The 26,551-nt window shown below is 43.0% G+C and overlaps 2 protein-coding genes across 2 annotated transcripts; both read right to left on the bottom strand.

The window, feature by feature from the left end:
* Positions 1-1,084: 1,084 nt before the first annotated feature.
* Positions 1,085-26,551, bottom strand: pycr1a (pyrroline-5-carboxylate reductase 1a). Its single transcript, XM_068003965.1, has 9 exons — positions 26,474-26,551; positions 20,155-20,251; positions 14,802-14,918; positions 11,901-11,971; positions 8,989-9,168; positions 7,515-7,736; positions 6,037-6,129; positions 5,399-5,562; positions 1,085-4,522 (listed from the first exon to the last, which is right to left on the bottom strand). Exons 3-9 carry the CDS (start codon positions 14,866-14,868, stop codon positions 4,381-4,383), a joined length of 939 nt encoding a protein of 312 aa, XP_067860066.1. The 5' UTR covers positions 14,869-14,918; positions 20,155-20,251; positions 26,474-26,551; the 3' UTR covers positions 1,085-4,380.
* Positions 21,712-24,900, bottom strand: LOC137341070 (myeloid-associated differentiation marker-like protein 2). The gene has a single exon (XM_068003964.1). The coding sequence runs from the start codon at positions 24,113-24,115 to the stop codon at positions 23,216-23,218; it is 900 nt and encodes a 299-aa protein (XP_067860065.1). The 5' UTR covers positions 24,116-24,900; the 3' UTR covers positions 21,712-23,215.

Raw genomic sequence — 26,551 nt, 5'->3', positions numbered from 1 at the left:
GAGAAAGATTTGTAAAACTGAATCAGAAATTAAAAAATTGCTGGAAAAGAAAACCAAACATACCTACACACACTAACTAGGAACCTAGGTGCACTGTGGATGCCAGAAATAATTGGATAGAATTGATCACAGCTGATCCTTCCAGGCTGGATTTGTACACTTACGTACTTAGCATTGCGAGTTTGTACTTCATTGTGTGGAGACGATTGAAATGTCAGAAAAAGAGAGCTGGAGGAAGAGAAAAAAGAAGCCGGACCAGCAACCCAAAGTATTGGAAAAAAAAACATTAAGTTGATATCTAATTCTGGCCTCTTGTGCAACCCCAATTTTCATCGCTCCACTATTGGTGGCTGTGCCTTCAGCTGCCTAGGCCCTGGAATTCACTCACTAAACCTCTCCGCCTCTCTCCTCCTTTAAGACGCTCCTTAAAACCTACCTCTTTGACCAAGCTTTTGGTCATCTGTCCTAATATCTCCTTATGTGACTCGGTGTCAAATTTTGTCTGATAACACTCCTGTGAAGTGCCTTGGGACCTTTATACTAGGTTGAAGGTGTTATATAAATGCAAGTTGTTGTTATCGTATTAAAATGAATATTTCCCAGCTCTGTAGTTATGTTTTGAATCATTTAGAACCAATAATGTTTTGTGAAGTAATTCTCTCCTCCACCCCTCCTACACACATTGACCAGCTTTAAAATCAATTTTATTTGAAACAGCATCAAAAGTTTCACTATTCTTAACAAATGGCCTCGTCCCATTAAATAAAAAGGAGAGATTATAACTTGTGGTCAATCTTGCAGGTGGCCAAGAGTCAAAACTCTATACCGTTACCTAAAAGGATTGCACTTTCCCAGTGCCAGTCTTGCACAAGGCATTTTAAAATAGGTCAGCATTAAACCTGACTCAGCCCCTCTCCTCTCCAAAACACAACATACCATCTTGAAACTACAGGAAAACATCCCCAGAATATAGAATGATGCCTCAGCCCCACTACGGGCTAATGGAGACGCAAAACTCAGGTTTAACATGTGGTAACTTTGGTGCTATGCTTTTTTTGTGGAACATACAGAATTTACTTCTGGATCTTTGAAAGTCTTGTATTTTCTTTATTAAATAGATGTTCAGTTCACATGTATACAAGTTCCATGACTTGGCAGTTTACTACTATATCAAGCTACAAAGCACGGCTTTATATTGACTTTCACAGGGTGTGCGGTATGTGTGGACACATGTACATGTCACAGTGAGGGAAAATTCATCCCAATTCCCAAAACGCACCTCGCAGGCATTGTGCAGCATATTGGCTCACTGTTCATCAATTGCCTACAAACAATTCGACAGCCAGAGATCCAGATTAAGCTGGTACTGTCTCTTGAGCAGATGTACTTTACAACACTTTTGGGAATGCACAAGATATTTTGGGGGTGGGGGGATTAAGAAAGCAAATTTAAGTCAAAAGGTGATTGTCTAGCGATGCGCAAAGTTAGACACTTGACCGCAGAAAGTGGCATGAATACAGACTTCTCTTCCACTTACATTTGTTCCATTTAAAAGAATAGAATTCCTCCAAAAAGATTTTTGGCGTCTGTATTGTAAACTACCGGAAATGTTACAACCCTGCACGTTGCAAGGTCAGCCTCTCACAGGATTATTCATCTTTTGGTGGATTGAAATCGTGCTATTTTGTCTTGCTGTGAAAAGGTCCAATTTAACAAGTTCAGATAATCAGAAAATTTACCCTCAATCAGAAGCACAGTTAAAATACAAAACCACAGATTGGCTAAGGTGGACTCTGATATCAAGCCAATAGCTGGCACAGTTACACCAAGATTCATGGCCAATGTCACAAAGTTTGGCCCTGATAAATAAATCTGGAACTCCTCCCTTTATCCCTATACAGCAATTGCACAATGCTAGGTAAGCATTGATAACACTTAAAAGCAAGGCTTCGTTCATTTTTTTTTTAAAGCAGCAATAAACTAGTAACAAAAACAAGAGGCACTTTGTCATACCTTTCGTTCTAAAATGTAGTGAATTTCACAAAGAAACTGTTGATATAAAAGAATGTCCTTTTCCTACATGAATCCTCGGTCTTAAAAGTTCGAGCGTTGACCTGGAGAAGGTCTACAGTATCTTGTATTGACTAGTAAGACGCAAGTGTACTGACCTAATTACTTTAAGTCAAACATTACAAGTACACAAATATAGATCACTTCCAGCAGTTCACAGAATTCAACAGACCGTAGTATCCCAGTCTTTTGCTCTGGGCTGTAAAATAGACATGTAACTCTGCATGTAAAATGTGCATATAAATATAGCCACAGCATCACAGATTTTGGAATTTTTGTAAAACACTATCCTTGTCCATCTGAAGTTTATAGGCTATAGCTCAAGTGTGCACCAAAGATCTGAACAAACAACAGTCCTATTGCCATGGATACACAAGATTGTCCAATTGTTTTAGATCAAAAAAAATTCAGATTTCTTACCTCACATTGAACATGTTTCTCAAACCAAGTCAACTCAACCTTTTGTGAATAATCTGGTGGGAAAATTCAACAGCTCTGATTCCTGCAACTAGTTCAATTTTCTAAAGAGTTATTGAGACTATGTTTTCAACCCAACAACTGCTTAAAAGCAGCTGAGCTAAAACCTAGCAGAAAATTAACTTAGGAAAAGATGCACTTTATCTTGCATGATTAAAACAAATGGATTTTATTTGTAATCATTTTCTCTCATCTCTCCAGGGAGCCCATTTGTTAAGAATTAAAGAATAAAGTTCTCTTCTCCAAAAACAGGCCAGGCATTGCCCTCTTCCCCCTCTCCAACCCAAACTCCTTAGTCAAGAAAAATCAGAACATTATTCCTGCACCCACTTTGGGAGAGGACATTTTTTTTTAATTTTCATGTCAATTGTCCACTGTACTTTTACTGACCAAGTGCAATTGGATAGCTCTTTCAAAGAGCCAGCAGAGGCACGATGGGCCAAATGGCCTCCTTCTGTGCTGTAACATACTATGATACTATGAAGTGCAGTCTTTACCACCACTGCGTTCTTCAACTCAATAAAATCCTTGTAGGTGGTATTTACCCAACTCACTGGCCATAAATCTACAGCAATGTGGAACGCAGGCTCTTTGTCTCCTGTGTGAAGTGATCATAAAATGATTTGTGCTCCCTCACCTGCAGCCAGATCCCCTTTACACCATCTCTTTTTCAAACCCTAACATTGATGGCTCACCTCGGCAGCAGTACCTCCATTAACTATTGAGAGTTCCCTCTCCCAACACTGGGGTTTTTACATTGAAGGGCTTCCAGAAAATACATGAGCTAATGGCAAGAGTGAAGCATTCAAACCCTGGAAATCTGGCCCAGGAAACCCAAGCAACTCAATTTATATTTCTGATTCGCTGGTTGATCCGGTTTAAATTTTATTGATCTGGAAAGCGTGATCATTACTTCACCCTAAATAACAATACCTAGATCTGTGTGCATCCACAGCTTAAGATAATTGGAAATTAATGGGAACATTAATTCAAACTTTATATGTGGCTCACAAGCCTCCACTGCAGACCTCTAGGGGGCCTTTGAGGATAAAAGCTTAGACCCTCCCAGCCAATGATGCATGGGAAAACTATAAAATTGAGCTGAGATAATGTTTGGTCTCAAAGTAAGGATAAGCTACATGAAATACTAGTACTGTATCATTATTCAACTGCACATAAACACCACTGTCATTTTTGCAGACATTTCCAGGGCAGTGATGTTGATGTATGGTCCCAGAGTAAAAAATTAATCCCAGGACAAAAATTAATTTTCACTTGGGAAAACATGGGTTAAATAAATGACAGCCAACACAGAAGGCAAGTGGTGTCCTGACAAACTTGATTTCGTTCTTTGATGAAATAACAAAGAGGGGAGATGAGGGTAGTGCAGTTGGCGTGGTGTATAGGGACTTTTAAAAGGCGTTTGATAAAGTGCCACATAATAGACTTGTTAACAGAATTGGAGTCCATAGGATTAAAGAGCCAGTGGCAGCGTGGATAAGAAATTGGCTATGAGACAGAAAGCAGAGAGGGTGAACGGTTGTTTTTCAGACCATTACATCAGGAAAATTTACAAAAGGTGTTAACTAGTTTTATGCATTAGGGGTCAGTCAGGATATATACATTATCAATGGGGCACATCAAATATACTTTCTTACCTCCACATTATCATCCTAATAAACTCCAGATTCAGGACCAGAATTTGTGGTTACAAAGGCACAGTCACTATTCTTCATTTAATACATATCAATCCGTAGTTTGGTAACACTGCTTATGTTTCTCTCTCTCCCGCCCATCCAACCCCAACAGTCAGTTCCAGTAACAGTTCAGTTTTCAGTGCCCCTTGCTTCCAGGGTACTTATTGTTGAAGAGGCTGATGCCAGCTTTGGAGGCAGTCTGTTTCACCTTGTTCAGTGTGGTCTTTTTAATGGCAGCTGGGGAAACAGTCTCCTTGTCAGCAAGAAACTGCAGCTCCCTAAACAGACATAAAAATCACATACAAGTGCAAGAACATGAGACACATGGAATAGATTCCCAAAACAAGCAGTTAAATGACTGCCCTGCAATTTCTTTAACTGTATATTCATCTCAAGAATATATCCTACATCAAACCAAGTGACCAAACTGTGACTCACCTCATGATCTGCGATCTATGCTTGGTTTCCACAACCAAAGCCAGATGTTTATTAACCTTGGCGGCTCATTGTTTTTGGTGGAGTTGCATTGTGCGCCGGGGTGGGGGGTAAAAAGAGGAGCAAGGGTGCTGGGAACCAAGGCTAAACAACATTTCAGAAACTAGCCCTGGAAAAAAAAAGAGCAAGAGGCCACCCACCATGCTGAGAGTTAAAAAGAAAAAAAAAGTTACATAAAAAATATGTACCACTTAACAAATTACACAACTGCAGCAGTTAGCAGCTTCCTCAAATACAGTAGGAGTTGACACTCCCAGGAGTCCAATTAAATCTCAGAACTAGAGCAACTATTGAGTGCTCACAAATTGAAAGCAAAATTCAAACAATAGTTAAATGTTACTGTAGTGTTACTGGCTGTTAAATTCTCTCATAAAAAAGGGTCAAATGCTGATTTACAGCTGGGGAGGGAAGAGAAAGTCAGACAGGCACACAGATGTTAACTATATCCATGTGATTTATATCAATTAGTGTTAACTGTATTTAGATGGTGTGTATCAATTGGGAACTCTCTTGTATCCATTTATAAGAGAGCTGATCTAGGGTGTGGGCGGGTGTAATGTGGATCTGTGAATAAAGGCTCGGAAGCAACTGAAGACCAGGCTCGAGTATTCTATCGTTCACCACCGGGCTATCCAGTTTATTACAACAGACACACAGACCTCGTTCTTGTACAGGAAGCCTCAACAGCATCGATGAGGAGACTGCGGAACCCTCCACTCTCCATTAGGTGCAAGGCATGGATTGTGGCACCACCCGGTGAACACACGTTGTCCTTCAGCTGCCCGGGGTGCTGCTCAGACTCCAGCAACATCTTCGCTGCTCCCTGCCAAGAAGAAATAAAATTATATACATCACTTCACATTCATTCTTGGAAGAATCCGGTGGTGGTAAAAAAAAATGTACAGCACATTTGTAATTTGAAAAATCGAAGTTGCAAAACCCATCCCCAGGGTTTGGACTGAAGAATCAGTAACTCTTTAGAAGTGAAGAATCATCTAGATGCATAAGCATCAGCATCAGCATTTCATTCCAAATAATTTCCTACATTACAACACTGACTACACTTCAAAAGTACTTAATTGGCTGTAATGCACTTTGGGACGTCCTGAGGTCATGAAAGGTGTTATATAAATGCAGGTCTTTCTTAGTCATTTATTTATTGGCGAAAAAAAAGTTAGATTCACTGAACTAATGGACTGGTTTAAATGGGACAGCTACACAGCATTGATAAAACTAAGAGCTTCACTGATTATTTTAGGCTAGGGTTCAGATAAGAGACACGATGTAGTTTACTGACCAGCAATGCTTGAGCACCAAGTCGAACAGCCAACCTGCGAGTGAGACCCATCTTCACTCCACCGTCTGCCAGAGCATCTATAGCTGTGAACGCCTGGAAACAAAGAATGAAGGTTAAACTTTTTTGCTCAGTCAAAAAGCTAAACAATGGAACATGTACACGTCACATTGTTTTACAGATTCTTTCCCACTGCTGCTTCTAAATAGCATACTGCCTCATGGTCCAGTCAATCACAGCTCCAATATCAACAACTTGCATTTATATAGCGCCTTTAAAGTAGCAAAACATCCCAAGGCGCTTCACAGGAGCATTAACAAAATTTGACACCGAGCCACATAAGGAGATATTAGGACAGGTGACCAAATGCTTGGTCAAAGAGGTAGGTTTTAAGAAGGATCTTAAAAGGAGGAGAGAGGAGTAGAGGCATAGAGGTTTAGGGAGGGAATTCCAGAGCTTAGGGCCCAGGCCGCTGAAGGCACAGTCGCCAATAGTGGAGCAATGAAAATCGGGGAAGCACAAGAGGCCAGAATTGGAGGAGTGCAGAGATCTGAGGGTTGTAGGGCTGCACGAGGTTAGAGAGACAGGGAGGGGCAAGGCCATGAAGGGATTTGAAAACAAGGATGAGAATTTTAAAATCAAGGTGTTGCCTGACCAGGAGTCAATGTAGCTCAGCAAGCACAGGGGTGGAGGGTGAACGGACTTGGTGCGAGTTAGGATTTGGGCAGCAGAGTTTTGGATGAGCTTAAGTTTACCGAGAGTGGAAGGCCGTCCTGGAGAGCCTTAAAACCTACCGCTTTGACCAAGCTTTTGGTCGTCAGTCCTAATATCTCATGTAGTTTGTTGTCAAATGTTGTTTGATAATGTTCCTGTGAAGTGCCTTGGAACGTTTGACTACGTCAAAGGCGCTGTATAAAACAGGAGAACTGCTCAGAGATGGGAGGCCGTGACAGTCAAACTGCCCAATCACAAGTTAATAAATGCAGATACTAGTTTGGAAAAGAGACTTGTGATGTGTGAGGATAATTAATTTTCTGAACAGCTGTCAGTGTGTGGGCATTTCACATTTCTTGTGCTCACAGACTTTTGTGGAGTCTCAGAACATTTTACAAAAGGAGGAAGAAAAAACAAAAAGAGCTTTCACAAGGAATAGCTGACATTCAGAGGTCTCCAACCATAGATTACATTCAAATGTGGTTTGGAAAGTACATGGAATGTACAGCTCTGAAACAGGCCATTCGGCCCAAACGGACCATGTTGATGTTTATGCTCCATGTGGGCCTCCTCCCATCTAACCATATCAGCATAACTTTCTTGCAACACAATTTCAAATTCCTCCTCCCCCCCCAGAAAAGAACATACTTCTGATAACCTTACAGGAAATGGTTGGGTTCCCCCCCCCTTAATTTCTCACCAAACGCGAACACTTGTATGTGCTGATTGGTATGTTTGTCGCACAAGTTGGCAGGCTTGGTACGTACGTAGGCAGGGCCGCTGCCACTGAGCCCAGTGACTGCATCGATCATGTCCTCCTCCACCTCCACGCAGTACCCAACACTGGCCATCAGCTGCTCCAGCAAGTCCCCGTCTTCCACCTCCGCATGCGTTCCCGTGGCGTACACGGTGGCTCCCTCGCGTACAATCACGGGGGTGTTGGTCATTAAACGGATCACTTTCGGAAACTCGCGCATAGCAGACAGTTTCTGTAAAGCCAAAGGAGCTACGTGAAAGCGGCCAGCCAGGTAGGTAGGTAGGTCACTGTGGCTGAATTGTAAGCCATCAAGCCTACGGTCTGTCAACCATTTACTTGAAAAAAAAAAATAGGTGGAACTCTTCAACACAAAACGGCTCAAACTGAGACTAACTGAAGGATGAATGATAACCAGACTAGCAGCAACTCACTAATTCACAATGCTACTGCAGTCATTTGGAATGATCAGTGCAGCTCATCATACACATGGCAGATCCACTCAGTTATTGAAAGACAAGTTACCTTACTTGCAACATTGCTAACCTCCATGCTTTTGGATACGAACCAGTGAAATTAATAGGCTATTTGTCCTTAACTGGTTAACTGTTAAGATATCGTGAGGGTGACTCACTGCTGCTTAGCTCTCGCTGGCATTTTAAATAACAGAGTAAACATCTAAACCAACCTCTCCTCCACAACACGCAGTTGTTGGGGGCCACAAAAAGAATTAGGCAGTTTACTTTTTATCCCCCCCCCCCCCTCTATTTGTTGCTCTGAACCCAAAACCTACACTCGGGGCAGAGTGCTGGTCGGCTGTTTGAAGCATTAATATTCCCTTCACAGCACTAATGCTGCTGTGCATTGGGACAGAGGGGGTTGTGCCTCTATTTGAAATGCCGGGTGTGCACTGAGCAGAAATTGAGAGGTCAGCAATATCTGCTGGAGATTGCAATCTGCTGATATACACCGATCAGACAGTTAGAGTTATCATTAAGCCAAAATGATAATTAAAACATAGCTACAAGTTGTCCTTGGCAAATTTCTTCCCTCAACCACCAAATACGAGGGGAAACTTGGTTGCTCATCTCATTGCTCTCGGTGGGACCTGGTGTCCAAAATGGCTGCTGCATTCCCCTAAACAAAGTAATTAGCTGCGTGAAGCGCTCTGGGCTATTTGGGAGACAATAGGCTTTCACAGAATTCTGCAACACAGAAGGAGGCTATTCAGCCCGTCGAGCCTGTGCTACATCTCTGAAAGACCTATTCACTTAGCCCTATTCCCCTGCTCTTTTAGATTTTTCTTTTTCAAATGCTTCATACAAATTAACATTCTCTCTTTTAAATGTACACAAATTAAGACATTAGCTCTAGAGATACCATAATCACAATCATAGACCATCCTAATTCACAATCCCACTGCCATTTCGGTAACTATTGGTGCTTGAAAATTAAATGATAAATTCACATTTAAAAACGAGCCTCACCTTCTCAATGGAGCTAATGGTGACTCCAGCAGCACAAGACACAACTAAGTGGCGATCTTCGATGTCGGGACCAATCTCATCCAGCACGAAAGGGATAATGTGTGGTTTGACGGCGAGAAACAGGACATCGCTCTTTTTAACGGTCTCCTTGTTGCTCAAGGTAAAATTGACACCAAGTTTCTACAAAATGAAATCATTTTTTTAAAAAAAGAAATGCAAACATTGGAGTGAAGGAGCATTTTGCACAGTATAGCAGACTCTCAGTGCCATGCCCTGCACCCACATTTATTCTAAATCACTTCCCTAAAGTTAAAATACAATTGCTATTAACTTATGGATATTCTTTCTAACTACCTTTATGGCATTTACCATGTGGTGTGATCAGAACCATTGATCTATTAGACTGGAGCCTTTGATCCCAGTCATTCCCACATGGTTCAGCAACGGCTTTGACAGAAAAAGTCATAGGAACAGGAGTAGGCCATTCAGCCCCTAGAGCCTGTTCCACCATTCAGTTCGATCAAGGCTGATCTGTATCTTAACTCCATCTATCAGTCTTGGTTCTGTAACCCTTAATACCCTTGCCTAACAAAAATCTATCAATCTCAGTTTTGAAATTCTCAATTGACCCCCAGCCTCAGCTTTTTTTGGGGGGGGGGGGGGGCGGGGGAAGTTTTCCAGATTTCCACTACCACTTTGTGTGAAGTGCTTTCTGACAACACCCCTAAATGACCTAGCTCTAATTTTAAGGTTATGTCCACTTGTTCTGGACTCTCCCACCAGAGGAAATAGTTTCTCTATCTACCCCATCAACACCTTTAATCATCTTAAACACCTCATTTAGTTCATCCCTTAATCTTCTATACTCAATGGAATACAAACCTAGTTTATACAACTTGTCCTCATAAATTTAATCCTTTTAGCCCTTGTATCATTCTGGTGAATCTGTGCTGCACCTCCCCCGAGGCCAATACGTCCTTCCTGAGGTGCGATGCCCAGAACTGAATGCAGTACACCAGGTGGTGCTCTGTGCAGTTGTAACTAACTTCCATCCCTTTGTATTCCAGTTGGCAAATGCACAGGGCAGTGACGATCTGAGCCATACAGATCAGGAAGATACTGTCTGGAGTTATGTGAGCTGAGGTCACTACATTAAGCCTCACCCCCATCTCAGGCTGAGGAGCAGAGGGGAAGGGAGATGTAGGCCCCTCTCGCTTTATCCACTTATCCCTCCCACACTAGATGTACAAGTGGAGTGAGGAAAATAATAATTCACCACTGCAATTCCATACCCTATGAAAAATAGCCAACTGCCACTCAGTACCTAAACTTGTACATGAAAAATGTAAACTTAGGAAAAGGTACTGGAACATAACAGATACCCATAAAACAGTATGGAAGCTGGAATCATGGTCAAGGTGGGGGAAAGAGAAGCACTAATTCCTCCCAATTCTAAAAGCATTACCACAGAGCTGTTCAAAATCATGAACTGTTTTGATGGCGTGAATAAGGAAAAAGTATAAGGAGAAACTGTTTCCAGTGGCAGAAGGAAGGGTCGGTAACCAGAGGACACAGATTTAAAGCGATTGGCAAAAGAACCAAAAGCAACATGAGGAGAAACATTTTTACACAGTGAGTTGTAATGATCTGGAATGCACTGCCTAAAAAGAGTGGTGGAAGCAGATTCAATAACAACTTTCAAAAGGGAATTGGATAAATACTTTAATGGAAAAAATTTAACAGGGCTACGGAGAAGGAGCAGGGGATTGGGGCGAATTGGATAGTTCTTTGAAAGAGCTGACACAGGCATGATGGGCCGAATGGCCTCCTTCTGTGCTGTACCATACTATGAAATGATAAATAGACTGCAAAGAGGCTTCGGGACAAAACCAGACCATAGTCAGTCTGCTGCTGATATGCAGACCTCACGTTTAGTCACGCTATTATGCTTATTCTGGAGAATTGACTGGAAGGAGAGCGTGGGAAGACATAGTTGACGTCTCTGTGCCTCCCTTTCATTCCTGCTCATCAAACTTGAAAACACTCTTACTGCAAGTTGGATGTAGCACAGAATCTGCAACTCTCTCCCACTTGGTGCAAGCAGCAGCAAATTAGGTTAGTTTTCTGAGCAAAAGTGAAATTGCAACACTCAGGATTTTTTTTTGAACTGCACTGAGTTCATTAAATAAAAAGGCTCTGGGGACCAAAAACCCCAGACAATTAAATGAACAGCGACAAGGTGTAAGTTTGCCAAAGTGATATTCTCTGCCACCCTATCGGCTGGTAGTCACAAAGATTGACACTTGGACAACAGGAAGGCATGTGTTTGAGTGCGCACGATAGCCCATCTGTTTTCTGTAGTGGGCAATCAGTGCACCCACTTTCTTTTAGTTGGGTTGAGTTTTTTTTTTAAAATGGATTTCTAGCAAGCTGCCCCCGAGCAAAAATGATCCTTTGAGGCGAAGGCAGAACAAACGGAGATCAGGATTGGGATGGAAAGTTGAAGCAGGTCAGAACAGAGGAGTCAGTGTTTAGGTCCAGCTAAAATCACCGAAGCTTTTAAGCATCAACCCTTCAATACAGCCTCAAATCAACATTAAATTTACCTCTCAATACAGCTAGAAACAGCCCTGACGTGTGACCCCAGGAAGGCCAAGTGTGTATCCACACAAGCCAGCAATATAGTTTCCATGTTGCTGGTATGCAGCCCATAGCCAACCAATCTTGTAATCGCAACGATCAAATAATTGTACATGTGTAAGCTCGACCATGCACAGGTGTTTGCATGTTGGTGCTCTGAAATCTATCCTTAGGTGGATCCCACACCCGTTATTTATATAATAATCTCACTATTAAAAGGAACAGTGCTTCACTGGATTGGTAAAGCAAACAGAGAACATGTCGATTCCTACCCTCAGGCCTCCGACAGTGGGTAAATCGTGGTCTGGTGAACTTGCTGTAATCTTATGAGCGGCTAACACACCTGAGGACAAGAAAATAAGTTTCAGAAAAAGAAGTTCAGGTAAATGGGATTCTCGATTACACAGAAACATGAGCTGCCCTCCCCCCTAATCCTATTCCCTTTAACCTTCTTCAATAGTCTCCAGTGTGGTAGACTGTCAGAGACAGTGTGGGACTCCAGTCAGGCGTAGACCAGTCTGGGTTAAGGAGTTGCAACTTCTCTTCCTTCAAGGAAGAATCAGTTGGACTTTTACCACAACCGAGCAGCTTCGATGGCCATCAGCCCACAAAGTATCAGATTTATTGAATACAATTACCCAACTTGTGGAATTCAAACTCAGAACCTCTGGGTTGCTAGTCTAGTACCACAATGTTACGGTGTGCTCTATGCTCTTCAACATGTGTTAATACAGAAAACAGGTATCAGTTGGAAGCTCACATTTTAGATTAAGGTTCATCCTTGACCACAATGTTCACTCACACTGCCAAGGGATTGGCAAACCAAACTCCAATGACATCTCAAAGTCAATACAGCAATAAATAGTTCAGTTTTATTTTCTCTCAATAGAATGAGTGATTACCAACTAAAAGACTACTTTTACAATGCTGAGACACATTACCAGCGTGGTCATTGGTCTCAATTGGCATACTAACAGATCTCTCCATGGTGTTGCTCAAAGCAAGTCAGATTATACCATTTTTTTAAAAATATAATGACAAGGTTGTTTTACAGAGACCATGGTTTGGGATTCTTCCAAAGTCCATGTGTTGTATTTTCCCCACCCTACAAAAGGTGATCTCATGCTATTGATCGTTGTTGCTCATGTTCTCAAAAGGAGCATCTGTTGGGCTGTTGATTCAGCCTGCGTTCAAAGTTCAAGAGAGAGCACAGCATTCACTGTCTGCTGATAGATAATTTTTTCAGGTGCAAACTGTCTTTTTCTCTACAGATGCTGCAAGGTTCCAGTGTTTTGTGTTTCATCTTCTGATTTCAAGTTGTTTTTTTTTAATTTGTTGGTACAGCCAGTGCAGATTGGTTTCCCCTCGTCTGTATCTTGTCCCACACTAAATTCCACTTCAGCATCTCTCGATCCAAATTTAAATTGTTGTCCTAGTCTTTAAACCCCTCCATCGCCTCACCTCGCCCTCTATCTACAATCTTCTCTCGCATTACAACCCCTCCCCCCCCAGCCTGTCAATCTGGCACGTGGGGAACCCGGAAACTCAAATACTCACCTTCAAAATTGAGTTGCCATCACAGATTTCAACGCACTCAATTTGCGTCCGGGTTCCCCACAGATAAAATCATGCCCCATGTCTCTCAAACAACAAATGAGATGTACAACCAATGAATCTGTGTCGGTGCCACTGGTCTTTAAAACCTTGTCAAAACCCTCCTTCTCAACCCAGCTTCCAGTTACTGCTCCAAACTATCCCACCGTGGCTCACTGTTTCTTTCTTCACAACAGCGTACATTAATATAGTGCCTTTGGTGCAAGAAAACTGCCCAAAGCACTTTACACAGTTATGCAAGGAGAAAGAATGCCAAGCCTGAAGGGAGAAATTAGGAGGGATGAATGAAAGTTGGTCAAGGAGATGGGTCTTCTGAGACTTTTAAAAAAAAACATGGAGAAGTTTAGTAGGGAATTCTGAACAGTAAGACTGAGACAGCAGACCCACTCTCTTCTCAATGGTGGTATGGGGGGGGGGGGGGGGGGAGAAGAGAAGGGGAAATGCAGGCCATTCATACAGAAAGGCAGAGTCAGAGGAATGGAGAGCTCAAAGGGGATATACAGCTAGATGAGATTACATAGACTTAACAGCACAGAAACAGGCCATTCATCCCAACTGGTCCATACCAACGTTTATGCTCCACACGAGACTCCTCTGCATCTAACCCCATCAGCACATCCTTCCACTCTTTTCTCCCTCGTGTATTTATCCAGTTGCCCCTTAAATATATCTATGCTATTCGCCTCAACCACTCCATGTTATAGCAAGTTCCACATTCTAACCACAGAAATAGGGTGAGGCAAGGAGGTATTTATAGGCAAGGACAAGGATTTTAAATGTGATACATTGGGGAATGAGAAGCCAGTGTGGGTCAGTGAGGACAAGTTATATGCAGCAGAGCTTTGGACAAGCTCGAGTTTGTGGAAGATGGAAGTTGGGAAGCCAGCAATTAGCACATGGGGAGTAACTAAATCTGAAAGTGACAAAGGCTCAGCATCAGAGGGCGGTGAGCATTGGCAGAGACAGAATGTCGCAGAGGTGGAAGTAAGCAGTCTTAGGATGTCAGGTTTGAAGCTCAGCTCAGGCTTGTACAGGGCGTTGAAATTACAGATGATCTGGTTCAGCCTGAGACAGTGGCCAGGGAGGGGATGGAGGTGGTGGCCAGGGAACGATAACAATGGTTTAATTTTCCCCATCTTGAACTGGAGGAAGTTGTGACTCATCTCAAGATTTGATGTCAGACACAATGTAGGTGGTCAAGAGAGGAGATGGAGGTAAATTTGGGCATCATTAGCAGATGTATGAAAGCTGACCCGCCCCGTGCCTGATTTATGTTAAAGAAATAAAGACTTGCGTTTATATAGGGCCTTTTACAAACCAAGGACGTCCGAACGCGCTCTACAGCCAATGAATTACTTTTGGAGTGTAGTCAAGGAAATGTTAAGACAGGATTTAATGCTTTCATCCATTTTCTCCTCGTTTTGGGACACGTTCTTGGTTAAAGGTGCAAGACGAATGCTGAGCTCCTCCTTAGATGAGCAGACACACAACTAACTGTATCTCAGACTCCCAACAAAGTTTGCGAGTTGCCTAGAAAATCCAGGCGACAACCCACTCACCTGCAGCCGTGAATCCTCTCGCTAAGGCTAAGGCCAGCTGGCCCGCTCCAATGAATCCAACACTCATTCTTTTATACTCTTAGGAAAATAATCCGGAAGACGTTTCCAATCCCGCACCTGGAACACACAAAAAAAAAACCAATGCGGAAATCACTCACCCCTGCGGGGAGGGCGGGGTCTGAAAGAATTGCCGCTATCAGATAATGAGTTAAAAGGCAAGTTTACGTCCAAATTGCCAAGAGCTGAATATGCTCCTGCCCGGACACTCCGCTCGTCAACGTGGCTAACAGACTAGTCACATCCAACCAACCTTATTACTTCTCCCGGAGTGACAGCGACACCGACTAATAATAGCTCGGGCTGCAGCGAGGATCCGCCCCTGTGCTCGCCCTTGCACCCAATAGGTAAAGACGCTCCTGCAATAAAGTTAGATGAGCCTCGCAACAGACACTCAACATTGCATCATTTCACAACCAATATGCATGTTGGTGAGGATGGGAAGGTTGGATGGATGTACCAAAGGGGGAATGGTGTACAAGCACAGGTCCTTCGAAGTAGCCTTGCCACTCTAATAAAAAGAATTGTAAACAATTTTACAACACCAAGTTATAGTCCAGCAATTTTATTTGAAATTCACAAGCTTTCGGAGGCTTCCTCCTTCCTCAGGTGAATGCTGCTACAGAGGAGCCGTCTTTCGGATGAGACGTTAAACCCCGTCTGCCCTCTCAGGTGGATGTAAAAGATCTCACGGCACTATTATGAAGAAGAGCAGGGGGAGTTTTCCCCGGTGTCCTGCCAATATTTATACCATCGCTAAAACAGGTTATCTGGTCATTATCACATTGCTGTTTGTGGGAGCTTGCCGTGCGCAAAGGAGGAAAGATGAAAACTAGTTTAAACGTTTCTTAAATTTTATATGTTTCACGTTTATAAAATTCACACTTTAAATGGATGGACAGCAAAGCTGCGTCGAAATTTATCTATGTGCACTGGATAAGGAACATATTAATTATTAATCAAAAATGCTGCACTGATTGGAAGGAGATTTCTCACAAACCTATTTCTGAGCAGCTCTGACTCAGTTATTTTTCTTCATTCTCACCGGAAATCTGCTAGTATATCTGCTAGGAATAGTATATCCCTGGCAGGGGGGTCGGTAACCAGAGGATACAGATTTAAGATAATTGGCAAAAAATCCAGGGGGGAGATTAGGAGAAATTATTTTACGCAGCAAGTTTTTATGATCTGGAATGTATTGCTTGAAAAGGCGGTGGAAGCAGATTCAATAGTAACCTTCAGAAGGGAATTGGATAAATACTTGAAAAGGAGAAATTTGCTGGGCTGTGGGGAAAGATCAGAGGAGTGGGACTAATTGGATCGTGCTTTCAACAAGCCAGCATAGGCACGATGGGCCGAATGACCTCCTTCTGTGCTGTAAGATTCTATTCTATGATTCTATGATATATATATATAAAAGTTTTACAAGAGGTGTGCACCCATTACATGCCAAACATCAAATTTTGTTACAGAATCAAAACAATCCCTTGAAATAAGAGGAAGAAAGAAATGATGCATTTTTCTGATCTGGAGCCTGAAATGTACAAGCAATTGCATTTCTCATCTGATTGCTCTCAGGAGTTTACAAGTAGCTACAATTACCTGGTTTTGCTATTTAGACATTTACTTGACCAGTGACCTTAAGGGACAGGCCAGGTTAGCAGCTCAACTTCACAACCATGTTAAATACCCCAGACTACTCATGAGCAAGCTCGTTAACTATAATTTAGTAAATGATTTTCAAAAAGTGGAACTGATGGTGCATTTCACACTTCAAGATGCTTTAAACTAAATCAACAAGGATCAAATAACTTTACAGGGATCAAATAGCAGATGAATTTGTGGACTGTGAAGTTATTTGGCCTGATTCTTAAATAAACTGCATTAAAATGCTAAGACAATATAAGTGTATAAGTGACAATGTAAGTCTCCTTACTGAGGAGTTACAGTTCAACGAGCATTGGGAAACATCCCGAACTTGACCCCAGTGTAAAGCCCAATTCTGTCCTCACCCCACGTCCACAAATGTGCCCTTCCATCATGGCTCACTGGATGGCGATCAGGAGCAGGAATCTGCTCAAGAAACCAGGCCACTTTGAGCAATGCCACAGGTCAGCTGTTACTGCGGCTGATTTTCCACTCCCTATACCGGGGTGCTGATGTTAATTGTAACACCCCCCCGACCATCATCCTTTGTCAGAACAGCTATCTCAGCGTAGATCAGGGGTTAAACCCGGGACCTTTGAGGAGAGTATGACTTAGTGAATAACCAACTTAACCAGCCAAGCCATGGTAGGATCAAAAATAAATGTATTAATTTAACAGTTGAGAGTTAGAAAATCATCCGCAGCAGCTCTACGAATTGAATGATTCTGTAGGCAAAACGAGTGCTTTTGTCTACATATTTCTTAGTTTACAGAGTGTTCAGAGCAAAGATAACAACGCACTGGCATTGACTATTCCAATGTTTGAGGAAAAAAGGTCATGATGGAGACAGTTGACTGGATTTTAGCATCTCTGAGGCCAGTGGCTTTTCTTTAAAAATCTCTCCAGATTCAAAAGAATCTGTACATCAACATTACATTGCTTCAAAATGTAGACTTTACCAGATGACCAAAAATAGATAAGATATAATGTGCAGGATATATTTATACAATGGGCCAGAAATTGCACAGAGCACCGAGGAAACACTCCTGCGAGTTTAATTCATGAAAATACTTACTGCGGGCTATGTGGCACTGAATTGCTTGAATTTGAACTTTAAACAAAATGTGCACTGTCAGCCCAGCCTCTGAGCAGCGTGAGTTGCCGCGCGGCAGGAAAAGTGTGTAAGGAGAAAACACACTCACAAAATCCGTCAGGAAGAGAAGCCACAGATTCAGGCTGCATTTGCTCAAGCAAGCAAACAGACTTCATTCATTTAAAGTTAGTATTCTGGGTGTCATTGTAAATAAAAATTTTAATTTTTTTAATATAAAGGCAAATAAATAATTCAATTAAACTAAAGAGACAGAAGGGAAAAGTAAAAAAAAATTATTAATTTTTTTAAAAATGTTTTTAATGACCAAAAACTATTAAAATAAGGAATAATGAGAGTCCACATTTTTAAAAGTTAATTTTTAGTTGTTTGGCAGACATTAAGATTTACGCCGCTGTTAAAACTTAGTTTAGACCTGGTATTTTTATGCGTACCTGTTTGGTGGCGTAATTAATTACTTTCCAGCTGAGCAAATAAGCAAGTTTACACTTTGTCAATGATTTCTCTGATTTCAGCGTGCGATGGCCCTTTAATTTGAAGCTGTCCTATCGCTGGCAAACCACTAGGAGCAAGTTCACGATTTCCGTGTTTTACTGCGCATGTGACAACGTGGGAACTTGCTCCTTTAATTCACCACTAAAAACTGAGAGTGCTGTTGAGCTCCTCAGTTATTTCAGGAGCGGTTTCTGGCCCATTCAGTTATATATAGTAGTTAAGTAGAATTTGTGCCTGAAGAAAAAAATGTATATCGTATGTTGATGAGAATCAGGCAATCGGAGAGTCCCAGATCTTACAGGAGACTTAGGACTTTTGCAATGAGAAGTGATGGGGCAGTGGGTGAGACCTGAGCCTTGGAGCAGAGTCAGAACTCCTGCACAGAGAGCAGGAGAAACCTGGGTCTTGGAGCACACCAGGGAGTTTAATGGAGAAAGAAAAAATAACTTGTACTTAGAGAGCAACTTATCATGTCCTCAGAACATTCCAAAGCACTTTAAAACCAAAGAACTGCTTTTTGTAGTGCAGTGATGATTGTTACACAGGCAAATACCACAGCCAATTTGTGTACGTCTCACAAACAGCAAGTGAATGACCAAATAACCTGTTTTTTGATGGTATTGTTTGAGGAACACAGAAAGCTCCCAGTTCCAGTTCTTCTTTAAATATTGCCATGGGATCTTTTATATCCAACTGAGCAGGCAGACGAGGCCTCAATTTAATGTCTCCCCTGAAAGGCAGCGTCCCAGCAATGCAGCACTTCCTCAGTAATACACTGAAGCGTCAGCCTAGATGTGTCTGAAACCGTACAGCAAGAGGCTAGCAACAGATGAGATTAACTGGAGACTGAGCTGGAGCAACATTGTAGACTCCAGCCCAAATTAACAACAACAACAACTTTAATTTATATAGTGCCTTTAATGTAGTAAAATGTCCCAAGGCGCTTCACAGGAGCGATTATCAAACAAAGTTTGACACCGAGCCAAATAAGGAGATATTAGGACAGGTGACCAAAAGCTTGGTCAAAGAGGTAGGTTTTCAGGAGTGTTGTAAAGGAGGAGAGAGAGGTGGGGAGGTGGAGAGGTTCAGGGAGGCCATTTGGCACATTGTGTCTGTGCTGGCCCTTTGAAAGAGCTATGTAATTAGTCCCACTCCCCTGCTCTTTCCCCATAGCTCTGCAATTTTTTTTCCTTTTAAAGTATTTATCCAATTCCTTTTTGTAAGTTACCATTGAATCTGCTTCCACCACCCTTTCAGGCAGTGCATTCAGATCATAACAACTCGCTGCGTAAAAATAATTTCTCCTCGTCTCCCCCCTGGTTCTTTTGCCAATTCCATCAAACTGCGCATGTCTTGATCCATGTGCAGGAAAAACTGCCCCCTAATCTGACACTAATGGGCTATTTCATTAGGGAGGCAAATGATGAATGAGTGGGAATGGAAAATACTGCACAGGTGCAGTAGGGGGTGTCCCTGCTGGGGTTTGAGCTCAGGCATACTTTTCAGGCAGTGTAGACAGAGTTTTAGCCTGCTTCTAACCATGCTATACTTGACCAGGAGTACCTAACCTGGGAGTGCTTGATGCAAATATCAGTTGCCTGGAATGATGTGTTCCATTTTCTAGCACTAGAAACCAATCACAAAAAAATAAACCTTGTCCTCCTGAAATTGATTGTTGGCTGTGGATGAAATTGAATGAATACTTTAATCAGAGGATCAATTAGTATTGAAACATAAAATTAAATACTTCATCACTGCAAGTGTTGGCTTCCATTGATCAATGCTTAACACACTGCTGGGTTAACAATGAAAGACAGGCACTCCAATTTTCACGACAAGGAGTAACAAATTAACTATAATGGGAGTACCACGCCAGTGTCAGCTTGATGCAGTGGTCATTATTTTACCTTTGACTCACAAGGTTGTGGGTTTAAACCCCAGCATAAATCAAAACTGACACTTCAGTGCAGTACTGAGAGAGTGCTACATTATCAGAGGTGGTGCAGTCTTTTAGATCACACAGTAAAGCAAGGCTCCATCTACCTGTTCAGGTGGACGTGAATGATCCGATGGCACTTTTTTGAAGAAGAGCAGGGGAGTTCTCCAGGTGTCGTAGCCAACATTCGTCCCTTGGTTGACACTGCCAAAACGGATAACCTGGTCATTCATCTCATTGCTGTTTGTGGGACCTTACTGTGCGCAAATTGGCTGCCGTGTTTGCGTACATAACAATAGGGACGACACTTCTGCACTCCCAGGTTAGGTGCCCTTGGTCAAGTATAGCATGATTAGATGCAGGCTAAAGCCATGTCTACTGTAAGCCCACCAACTCCCACAGCTTCCTTGATTACACTTCCTCCCACCCAGCTTCTTGTAATGATTCTATTCCATTCTCCTAGTTTCTCCGTCTCCGTCACATCTATTCTGATGATGCCACCTTCCACACCAGTGCTTCCGATGTGTCTTCCTTTCCCTCAACTGAGGATTCCCCTTCACTGTCGTTGACAGGGCCCTCGACCGTGTCCGTCCCATTTCCTGCACTCCTGCCCTCATCCCTTCCCCTCCCTGAACCATGATAGGGTCCCCCTGTCCTCACCTTCCACCCCACCAGCCTCCATATTCAACGTAACATTTTCCGCCACCTCCAGCACGATGCCACCACCAAACACATCTTCCCCTCCCCTTTCAGCATTCCGAAGGGACCGTTCCCTACACGACATCCTAGTCCACTCTTCCATCACCCTCAACACCCGCTCCCCTTCCCACGTCACCTTCCCCTGCAAGCGCAGGAGATGCAACATCTGCCCTTTCACCTCCTCCCTTCCAACCGTCCAGGCCCCCAAACACTCCTTCCAGGTGAAACAGCGATTTACTTGTACTTCTTTCAATTTAGTATATTGTATCTGCTGCTCACAATGCAGTCTCCTCTACATTGGGAAGACCAAACGCAAATTGGGTGATCGCTTTGCTGAACATCTCTGTTCAGTCTGCAAGCGTGACCCTGACCCGTCGCTCCCACTTTGCTTGACTCTGAATTTGCTTAAAGACGGTTAAATCTTTAACTTCTTCCAGATCTGACGAAAGGTCATCGACCTGAAACATTAACTCTGTTACGTTGCCTGACTTGCTGAGTATCTCCAGGGTTGTCTGTTTTTATTTCAGAAGCAATTCATTGGTTATGATAGGGTGCAATTTAATCAACTTTCACTATAATCAGCTTTTCCTGCAACTGATAACAATGTGCTGTATCATAAGGCATAAGATACAAGCATGAGGCAATAAATACCTTTTATTTTTATTACATGGTACACAGAATGTCTACAAATGTTATTGTTATTCCAGGATGAAATGAAGTTAATTTTAATTGCTGTATGTTTTTTTCCCCAAATGGCACTAAACAATCTGTACTTTTTATTGCTCTGAAATGAGAGTTGCTTGCAGTGTTATTGTGCTATATGTAATGCTACATATTACTTAGTACTAAGACACTTTGCCCCAGTTCATATTTCAAGGCACTGAATCTGAGCAACTGTACATTTAAAATGTATCCATGCATCTATATGCAGAAGCCGTATTTTGCCCAGAAAATGAGAGTCACAATAGATTTTAAGCATCTGAATGTATTTTGCTTTCCAATCACACAGTACAGAATACATTCAGCAGACGCTGTTAATGGGCCCAGTTAGACATACATTTCTGCTTCAGCCTTACTAATGCACTGGTCAATTTTGCTGATTCAGCTGAAATAAAACAAAGAACATCCTTTTATCAAATACTCTGGCTGAAATTCAAACCTATTGAAAACAGCAGCCAAGTGCACTGCGTGCACCATCTTTCCCAAAGAAAATCTACATCATTTAAACATTGGATTTAAATCCTGAGATATACATTCATATCAGCCCTGTAAAGCATGAGATTTAATTTCACGAGGTAAATGCATTCTGAAAAATCAAGCTATTTTTATACATGATTAGTTGCTGCTAGTGATGTGGCTGTTTGTTTAAACTGTAAACTTCTGTTATGCAACGAAATAAGCTCCTGCTTGCATGAAGCCTACATGTTACCTGGTTTATAGCACACTGGAGTAGTGGGCATGTGATATTACAGTTAGTCCAATAAGTACTTTGCAATATTCTATGCATAAAAAGCAAGTCACAATGAAGATCATAGAAAAAAATCATCGAAAGAAAAGATAATGGTATAAACCAATCACATTTCATAATTTAGAACATTTTGTTGTTTCACTTTAAAGAGGCACTGCAGGGGCGATGTGGGAATAGGATTAAGAGGACAGCACTTCCAGAGGGGCAGCACAGGTGCGATGGGCCAAACTTCTGTGCTGCAAAATGCTACAATTCTACTTCGTAATAACGGTGTTAAACTATTAGTGTGTTAACATAACGTACACTAAGATCACAACAACTGGCACTTAAACCACTCTGCGGCAAGTATGTAAACCCCCAAAATGGTGGAGCAGTGATGGTCGCACAGTCAGAACACCAGAGTTCAAATTTCTGCGCTAATATTTCCAAGCCATTCTTGCATCATGGACAAACATATTACAATATTTGAATTTTAATTTACCCTTGTACAGCAGACAGAATTATGTTCTCCTTGCTTCCTTCACTTCTGTGAGGTTTATCATTCATTTTAATGTCACAATGTTGCATTTGGGTCCAATAGAAAACATTAGATTAGATTCTCTTTTTTCTTCCTGTCCCCCCCCCCTCCCACCCCCACACAAACAAAAAAAAATAAAGATAATCCCCACAATATAATAAATTAAATTAAAGTACCCAGGTGCTGAAAGTGTTCAAGAGTTGTTACAAGTTTGTTACCTTTTATAGTAACATGTTACCCACCTCAATGTTCAGCACACACACACACACATACATTAACTGACTATCCCTGATAAGACAGGTTAAGAATACTTATGTCAAGTTATCAACTAAAGAGGATCGACTGCACTTGAACTTAAAGGGAGGGCCAATATTCCAAATGAGATGAGGTGTAGTATCTTCCTTCAGGCGTTTGCAGCCTACCCTTTTTGCATAGAGACCGTCACACACCAAAAAAAGAAAGAGGAGGAGGGGGCACTATTTCTTCAAGGCTGTGCCACGAAACGGATTCTCTGGGAGTAGATCAGATCGACAATGTAGAGGATGAGGTTGACATAAGTGAAGATGGCAATGATCAGCTGGCTGTCCCAGGGGCAGTTCCCCCTGGAGCAGCTCCTCGGCCTCTCCATCGAACCGTACTTGTTGTCGAAGCAGAAGACGGGCCAAATGACCGCGGCGCTCAGGTACAGCAAGGTGGCAAAGAAAGTGTAGAGGACCACGGACCTGTCGAAGGGACACCTCAGCATCCCGGTCCGACCCGAGACGTTGAGGGCGATGACCGCGGCCGTGAGGATGAAGCAGACCGAGTAGACCCCCACGCACCACTGGGTCGCGATGTAACGATCGTACTGGCTGTCGTTGAGCAAGGCACCGAACACGATGCAAGCCACGTAAGCCTGGACCACCTTGAGCAGCCCAGATGTGGTGGCCATGTAGCCGCCGATGTGGCCGGGTCTGGCCCGGGTGAGGTGGACCTCCACCGCGTAGGCGGTGCCGGCCACAGCCGAGCAGGCGGTGGCCGAGATCCTGAAGTCCCTGGACTGGCAGTCCTGGCAGTCCAGGTCCACGAAGTAGATGGGGTAGACGAGGGTGGCGGTCAGGTACATCAGGGCGGCCAGCATGGCGAAGGAGATGGTGAAGTTGCTCCAGGAGATGCTCAGGCAGCTGTGCAGCCGGGTGAACTCGAAGGAGACGACCAGGACGCTCAGGGCGAAGCAGAAGCACCAGACGAACATGCAAAAGTGGCCGTAGGCGGCCCCGAAGCCGCCATCGTGGGCCACCAGGCTCAAGGTGATGCATCCGAAGACCGTCTGCAGGGAGCGGACCAGCCCCAGGGGCGAGAGCAGAGCCGAGGTGTTGAGATAAGGACCTCCTGGACTCTCCATAATCCGCACCAGCGGCCAAACCACACACCACACACAACACACAACTTGGTTAACCCAGCACACAACACACAGAGAGTCTCTTTTCAGCCGGACCTCCTCTCCTGGACCGAATTCTTGCGCAGAATAATAATCAGGCTATTTTGGATGCTGTGCTTGCTAACATTGCCGCAGCTGCCGCCTGTCCTGCTCTCGGTATTTTAGCCACATGGTTTATAAATAGAGCGGCATGTCAGTGAGTGGGGGAACTCTCAGATCCCAGCCACTGTCACCCTGCCGCCTAGTGCATCAGCGAATTCCCCACCGCGCCGATTAATCCCATTAATGTCTGATTGGGGCTGTGATTCACTCGCACGTTTAATGCCCGACTTTACATGGCTCTCAAAAGGAGTGGAGGGGGTGGGCACCGTCTCTCGCTGAAAGAAAGAAAATACCATCGGCAGACTTTCTTTCTGTTTATGGGAGGCGGGGGAGAAGAGCTGGCTGTTCTCTGGAGGGTTGTAGCACTGAAAGGAGGTGACAGAGATAGGGAGGGGTGAGGCCATGGGGGGATTTTTAAACCGTAAGACTGGGCGCCAGTATAGGCTAATCAGGACAGGGGAGATGGGTGAGTGGGACTTGGTGTGCGAGAGGAGAGAGGCAGCTTTGGAGAGGAAAGGGAGGTTGGACTGGTGGTTTGCAAGGGTAGAGAGGTCAAGGGTGGCGTTTCTCTTGAGCATTTCTGTTTTTATTGCAGGTTTCCAGCATTCACGGTTCACATCGTTCACCTGACGAAGGAGGAAGCCTCCGAAAGCTTGTGAATTTAAAATAAAATTGCTGGACTATAACTTGGTGTTGTAAAATTGTTTACAATTGTCAACCCCAGTCCATCACCGGCATCTCCACATCATGACTACCTATTTACTGGGCTTTGACTGACAATCATTTCTCATACATGGTACAGTAAGGATAAATAGTTATGTGTAGGTTTATGTATGTAAAATGTGCCATATGGAGAGTGGAGGCAACTCAACATAACCATCGCATTCCAATCTCGGTGTAATGAGGGATGGGGAAGGAGAAATATTTCTTACAACATCCTGGGATCAACATTACTGACTCAACTGTTTAGCCGCCCTGTCAACAATTTCAAGGAATCTTAAAGATAAAAAGAAAGACTATGAATGCTGAAAAATTGAAATTAGGAAGGAGTGACGAGATGACATCAAGCTTCGGTTATAAAAATTTAAAGGAGGAAGGAAAGACTGAAGCAGGTAAATAGTTTGTCAGTTTGAGTTCTGAAGAAGAGACGACAGTAAGTCTTGATTTCAACACCATGAGGATTTGTGGAAAAGGAAGAGCATGTGGGGTGGTGTTTTTGGAGCTGAGAGGAAGCAAGAGATGAAAGTTCAGGGGGAGCACCGACTATACTGGCATCGATAAAAAACAGAAAGACAAAAAAGGTTGCTCTGCAGAGAGAGGTTAAAGGCGAGAGAGGGGTCACCTATCAGGCAAGCTGTTCAGGAGTACAAGAGATGTGCAATGACAAGCAATCAGTACAAAACCCTGGTTAGACCGCACCTGGAGTACTGTGAGCAGTTCTGGGCACCGCACCTTCGGAAGGACATATTGGCCTTGGAGGGAGTGCAGCGTAGGTTTACTAGAATGATACCCGGACTTTAAGGGTTAAGTTATGAGGAGAGATTACACAAATTGGGTTTGTATTCCCTGGAGTTTCGAAGGTTAAGGGGTGATCCGATCGAAGTTTATAAGATATTAAGGGGAACGGATAGGGTGGATAGAGAGAAACTATTTCCGCTGGTTGGGGATTCTAGGAGTAGGGGGCACAGTCTAAAAATTAGAGCCAGACCTTTCAGGAGCGAGATTAGAAAACATTTCTACACACAAAGGGTTGTAGAAGTTTGGAACTCTCTTCCACAAACGGCAATTGATACTAGCTCAATTGCTAAATTTAAATCTGAGATAGATAGCATTTTGGCAACCAAAGGTATTGAGGGATATGGGCCAAAGGCAGGTATATGGAGTTAGATCACAGATCAGCCACGATCTTATCTAATGGCGGAGCAGGCACGAGGGGCTGAATGGCCTACTCCTGTTCCTATGTTCCTATGTTCCTAAGAAGAGCACCCGGATACAACAAAGTCTTGGTGTTAGCGGATTTTCCCCGTTACTGTCGCAACTATGGGTTGTTAATCCTTCAACAATAGCCTCTGCTTGATTCTAGCTCGAGTGGTTACAAGTTTGATAGACTGACATACAACAGAGTTGCACTACAGCTGTCTTCAACATTACATTCAACAGTATTATAGTTATGATACAACTGTCTACAGATTACATTAAATGACAAGCAATCAGTACAACCTGATCTACCCAACAAATCCAAGTTGATCAGACTTAGTCTTCACAGACTGCTTGTGGCAATGGACTTCCGACCGTCCG

Source organism: Heptranchias perlo, chromosome 23, assembly GCF_035084215.1.
Source record: "Heptranchias perlo isolate sHepPer1 chromosome 23, sHepPer1.hap1, whole genome shotgun sequence".
Classification (NCBI taxonomy): Eukaryota; Metazoa; Chordata; class Chondrichthyes; order Hexanchiformes; family Hexanchidae; genus Heptranchias; species Heptranchias perlo.
Note: the sequence above shows the minus strand (reverse complement) of the source record. Positions and strands in the feature narration are given on the sequence as shown.

Bases quoted from the DNA above. Each gene is read 5' to 3' on its own strand.
- LOC137341070 (XM_068003964.1), bottom strand. From the start codon at position 24,115: ATGGAGAGTCCAGGAGGTCCTTATCTCAACACCTCGGCTCTGCTCTCG.
- pycr1a (XM_068003965.1), bottom strand. From the start codon at position 14,868: ATGAGTGTTGGATTCATTGGAGCGGGCCAGCTGGCCTTAGCCTTAGCG. The intron at 6,130-7,514 runs GTACGTACCAAG...CTTTGTTTCCAG, and splicing joins GTGGCAGCGGCCCTGCCTAC to GCGTTCACAGCTATAGATGC. The intron at 4,523-5,398 runs GTCTGTGTGTCT...ATGTCTGTTTAG, and splicing joins GCTTCCTGTACAAGAACGAG to GGAGCTGCAGTTTCTTGCTG.